This window comes from Crocodylus porosus, unplaced genomic scaffold (assembly GCF_001723895.1).
Source record: "Crocodylus porosus isolate Cpor-Errol unplaced genomic scaffold, CroPor_comp1, whole genome shotgun sequence".
Classification (NCBI taxonomy): Eukaryota; Metazoa; Chordata; order Crocodylia; family Crocodylidae; genus Crocodylus; species Crocodylus porosus.
The window spans coordinates 21,359,051-21,364,680 of NW_017728909.1; the positions used below are offsets into that span (position 1 = coordinate 21,359,051).

Here is a 5,630-nt window from a genome sequence, read left to right on the forward strand (position 1 = left end):
TTGGGCTCCGGGCAAGCTCGCCGTGAGCTTGCCCGGCCTCAGCCCTGCCAGCCCGAGCGCTAGCCTGCCCGGGCAGGGACTCCAGACTGCAGCCTCCTCCTCCTCCTGCGCGGCCAGAGCCGCCCAGCTTGAGAAGCCAGGCAGCTTCTCCTTGCAGCCGGCCTGCCGAGTCCCCAGCCGGCTCCGCCGGGCTCTCTGGGGCCGGTGCACAAGGCAGCTGGGCCCCGGAGCCGGGGGGAGGCGTGTGGGGCGCGTCACCCCCGGCGGGTCTCACCCCGTGCAGAAGTGCTGCTGGGCCCCGGAGGCCCCGGGCTTGCCGCGGCGCGCGGGAGCTCATCCCCTTCCGAAGGGCCTGTCCCTGCCAGACCCCTTCGGCTTGGGTGCTCTCGTTGTGCTCAGAAATCCCCCAGCCCTGAATGGGCCCCGCTCTCTCTCTGGACGTGGGCAGGGGCATTTTTCCTGGCACGCACTTAGCAGGGGCACGGGGAGTGCCCGCAGCTCCCCTACTTTGGCTCGTCCTGGGTCGTGCAAGGGTTTGCGGAGGGGATATGGCAGATGTCCTGGGTTTGGAATAGCTGCAAATATGGGGGCCGGGACGGGCCCAGACCCCCCTCTCCATCCCAGGCTTGGGCCCATCTGCTGGGCGTGTGCCGTGCCGCCTCTCGGCTCTGCCCTGGCCTGAGCCGTGCCCAGCAAAGCACCGGCAGGGTCGGGTCTCCGGCAACCCGTGACTCGGGGGTCAGGGGACGGGGCTGACTTGTCTGACCGCTGGGCACCGCACAGGGCAGGGGGCTCTGGTCTGGTTTGCCAGGGAGGGGTTGGCCCTGGAGGGAGCTGGGGACCCAGCCCCGAGACAGGCGGGCACCGACCGTGCTAGACCAGGGGCACTGCAGAGCCTGGAGCAGTGTCGGTGCAGCTGCCTTGCCCGCGTCTTGCTGGGCACCGACGGGGTCCGGGTGACCTGCGCAGCCCTGAAGAGCACCAGGCTGCGGACACCACCGTCTGCAGCCATCCTGCCAGGGCCTGGTCTTCCCCTGCCCCGAAGGGCATCCCCTGCCCGGCACTGTTAACTATCAGGGGTTACTTGCTGTGCAGAGCGAGTCGGGAAATTTGTGGGTGACCTCCGGCGGCTGCCCTGCAAACCCCCTCCCCACCCGGCTCCAGCATGTGGCCGTGGGCTGGGACCCAGCCCGGCACGAGGGCCCCGCGAGGGCTGCGGGAGCCGGGCTCGGCAGTGCTGCCGTGCACGCCCCGGTCTCGTCCGCTTCGTGCCCTGGAAGGGTTTTGTGAAGCCGCAGCACAGGAAAGCAGGGGCCTGTGCCCCGGGGCCCCGATCCTGGCTGCCTCTCTCCAGCCCACGGCTGAGCCGGGGAGCCCGAGGGGGACGCCTGCCCGCTCCGCACAGAGGAGCTGGGGACCCCGCGCCCTCCCCGGGTCTGAGCTGGCGTCCTGCAGCCCTCGGGGGTCTCCTTCCTGCCCGTGGGGGCATCCAGGCTGGAACTGAACTGGGTGGGGGTGCTCCCTGCGGCCTGGATGCATCCGGTGGCACCTGTCCCAGCCCGGCCCAGCCACCTCTTCATGCCCTCCCTCCCCCGCTGCCCGGGGCCGGGGCCCTGCGGACCAGCCCCTGCCCCCCTCACTCCAGCCCCGCTGCAGCTCAGCCTTTCCCAGGCCAGGAACAAAGCCGAGCTGTTGTTGCCCTGAGCCGCCTGCAGCCAAAGGCCTTTCATCTCGGGCTCATTTCCAAATGACTAGTGACACCCGGGGCTCCGGGGCACCGGTCCAGCAGCGCTTCCCAACATCAAACGGGAGCCGGGGGAGCCGGGCAGGAGGCGGCTTACGGGAGCAGCGCTCGCCTCCGGGGCTGCATCGCTGGGGGCAGGGCTGTGTGGGGGGCAATGGGGAGGGCTGCCCCCCCCGGCACTTGGCCCTGCAGCCGAGCTGGACGCGGCTCCCCGCAGCCTGCTGCAAGGCCCCGCTGGGTCCCAGGAGCTCAGCGCCAGCGCCTCGGCTTCCCAAAGCCCGGCTGCCTCCGACACGGCCATGGGGACTTTCCTGCTCCCGGAAACACCGCCCCCCCCCGCGCCTCCCCGGCCCCCAGTCGATCCCAGTGCTGAGATGCCCAGCTCTGAGTGCCCACGCGGGCGGCATCTCCCACGACGGGGTGGCAGAAGCACGAGCAGGGGATCCCGCCACTGCTCCGTGGGGGCGAGGCATCCCCAGCTCCACGCAGGCAGGGGAGGGAGGGCGCAGCAGGATCTTGAAAGGTGGGGTGCGCTCATCGCCTCGAACACAACACCTTTTCTTCTCCAGGTAAAAGAAAACTAGAAGCTTTCCTTATCCTCTGGGGCCCCTTCTAGCCCAAATGTCTATGAAATCTTATATGGCAGGGGCCTGGCATACGACATCATTTGAAGCAAAACCAATTACAGCTTCATTATAATGCGCACTCATTTGCTCGGCGATATATTCCATTTAAAAGCACGACAAACTCAGCAAAAATAGTCAGAGGATTGTTTCTCGAGTCCAACAGTGATTATAGTCACGCGTCCATCTCTTACTCAGCTTCATACAACAGAAGCCAGTCGCCTTGGGCACCTTGACAGTGCTTCCAGCCCTTCGCTGTCAGTCATTGCCACACCTGAGTTAATGCTCCCCGCATCTTAGTATGACCACACCTGAGTCCAGGCTTGTAGGGAGGACTAAAAGCAGTCTGCGGGGCTGTGAAATAGAGGAGAGAAATGCCCAGGGGAGTCTAACAAACAGCCGGAGCCAGAAGAAAGGCTGCCTGGATGGAGACCACTGAAGGGGAGAGAGGGTCGTTAACACCTCTGGAGTGAGGAGAGGTTAGCAGGAATAGCCGACAATGAGCCATGGAGTCAATTGACCCCCACCCGCTCCACACTGCCTGAGCAGAAATGCCATGCCCCCCCCCCCAAGGGGTTTTGGTTTAAGGCTGGGAAGGAGCAGGAATCAAATGGCCGGACCCCCGCCTGGGCCTGATCCCGGCACCCGGTGGAGCCTGGCGTGCAGAGGGCAGCCCACCCCAGCAAGGAGTGACCCAAGCAGCCTTCCCTTCCCCTGCCCTCTGGCCCCTTCCTCGCTGGGAGCAGGAGCCCAAAGGCGGGGGTAGATGGGCACATCCGCCCCAGCTAGGCCTGCCCACAGTCTCCACGAGCCCGGGCCGTGCTAACGGCCCCATGCCTCCCCCGGCAGGTAGAGCTGTCAGACGGGACGTCGCATACCATCACGGACGCCTACGCGGGCAAGGAGTACATCATCCAGGTGGCCGCCAAGGACAACGACATCGGCACCTGGAGCGACTGGAGCGTGGCCGTGCATGCCACCCCCTGGACGGAGGAGCCCAAGTACCTCACCACGGAGGCCCAGGCACCAGGTGAGGGGCTCTGGGAGGGGGCAGGGAGAGGAAGGCTTGGCTGCAGGGGCCTGGGCACCAGCTCGACCAGGGCAGAGGAGTGGGTCCCTGAAGGGCACGTACAGAGCAGGGAGAAAACCCAGGAGTCCGGAGGCCAAGACCCCTGCTCCAGTTTATGCATGCGCACAAGCATTCATGTGCATGGACGGGCATACACGCAGGTAGGTGTGCCTGCATGCATGCGTGGCAGGGCACACGCGCGTGTGCCTGTGCATGAGACTCATCCAAAGCAGAAGCCGCACACCTGTGAGCACCAGGCCCTGGCAGCACACACACGGCGTGAGGCGAGCCCCCCAGCCCAGGCCCCATGCCCCCCATATCATGGCCTTCCCCTCCCAGGCGTGGCACTCTCGTGCCGGGCTCCCTGCACCCTCAGGCAGGCACCGCCACGCTCCAGCTCCGCACGCGGGGCCGGAGACTCGGCCTCCTCGCAGACCCGTCCCGGGGCTCCGGGCGCGGGAGCTTCCAGCCGGGGGCGACAGTGCCGTTGCCCCGACCCAGCCCACGTCTCTGCCTCTGGCCGTGCCCGGCTCGGACCCTGGGCAGCCCTGAGCGCCGCTGTGGCCTCGGCCGTCCCCTCCGGACCTGCCTCTGTGGGTGCAGGGAGGCAGGATCAGTGCCCCGGCCCGGTGCTCCCGGAGCATGAGCGGGGCAGGGAGGGAGCCAGGGGGGCTCCACGGGCTGGGACACAGGCCAAGTGGGTGGGAAAGCGGCAGCATTAACAAGCTGCTGTTTCTAGGAAGGGGCTGGGATGCCCGCCAGCTCCCCGGGGCCGGCGGCCGGCGGCTTCCCAGAAGGGCCAGAGCGGGCCCACGCTGGACCCCCACCCCAGCACGGGCTGCCGGGAGGCTGGGAAGCCGTCCACAGCCCCCGCCAGTCACTGCTCCTAGCAAGGGGCTGGGGGAGGCACCGGGGCCTAAGTGCGTGCATGCATGCATGTGTGCGTGCGCAAGTGTATGGGTGTGCAACATGTGCGCATGCACATGTTTGAATGTTGGGGGGAGTGCATGGGCGTGTGAATGTGTGCACAGACCCTTAGCACTGATGGCTGAGGGTTGCATATGTGTGCGCATGCATGTGGCAGTGGGTGGGCGTATTGCTGCGGGTGTGGATGGGTGAGTGCGGAGGGGGTGAGCATGTGCACAAACCCTTAGCACTGGCGGCCGTGTGTGTGCGCTCGTGCACATGCACACACAGATCCAACGGCCGCAAACTGCCGCGAGCGAGTCAGGCTGGGCGTGGGGAAGCACGGCTTGCTGCCCGCGCCCCCGCGGTGCGGAGCAGACGTCAAGCGCCCACTTTGAGACATTGGGGTGCTTATCTTGCCGGGGTCCTGTGACCCCTGCTGAGTTCCTGCCCCTGGGCCGGGGGGCGGGATGGGAGATCCCCTGGGGTCCCTTCCGGCCCTGGGGTCTATGGAAATATCCTCCATACGTGCTGCTCCCTCCGCGTGTGCAAACACACACGCCTGCCCACTCACTTGTGCCCTCCTGGCCCCGGTCCGCCTGCAGCCCCGCCTAGGAAACACGTGGCACGCTTTCCCCACATTGCACGCGCAGCCCTGCTCACAGCTCCCGGGGCAGCGTGACGAGCCGTGGAGCAGACTCGCAGTCGGCTCTCCTCCCTGTGTGTGCGCGCACCCGCATGCACGGATGCAGTCACGCTTGCACGTGCATGTGCACGCAAGCCCCCCTTGCACGCGCGCGCGCACACACACACGGGCACCCCGGAGGCGCTGGAGCAGCCCCCTCCAGCCCCGGCCCCAGGCCCGGGGGCAGCTCCAGGCTGGGCGTGCTGGCGGCACCGTCTCTGCCGACTCCGCTGCTGCGGCTCCGGCCCAGCGGCTCCGGGGGCACGGACTGCCGCGCCGGCCGCGGCACGAGCTGGCCGCCGCTGGCGCCGGGGGAGGATGGGAGCGTGGGGTCAGGGCTGAAGCCAGGGGTCCGCGGGCCCGAGCCCCACGGGGACGGCTCGGGGGCCAGGCTGATGCTCGGCGGCGGGGGGAGAGAGGGGCCCTGGAGGCGCTGCGACATCACCGAGGACGTCACAGATGCGGGCTGACGTCACGCGCTGCACTGGTGACGGAGTGCCGTGGGGGTTTGTGGCAGCGGGGCCGCCAGGGATGCCGGGCTGCCCGGGGCAGGGGCCCGAGGGGCACGGCTCCGGCCGGCCGGCCCGGGTGAGCACGCGTGGC

At 68.0% G+C, this 5,630-nt stretch overlaps 1 protein-coding gene across 1 annotated transcript in view; it reads left to right on the top strand.

Annotated features, from left to right (window-relative positions):
* CNTFR (ciliary neurotrophic factor receptor) overlaps positions 1–5,630 on the top strand; it is a 260,349-nt gene that overhangs the window by 252,088 nt on the left and 2,631 nt on the right. Inside the window, exon 8 of the mRNA XM_019531876.1 lies at positions 3,217–3,397. Within this exon, the coding sequence (XP_019387421.1) occupies positions 3,217–3,397 (181 nt within the window). The remainder of the gene's footprint in view (positions 1–3,216; positions 3,398–5,630) is intronic.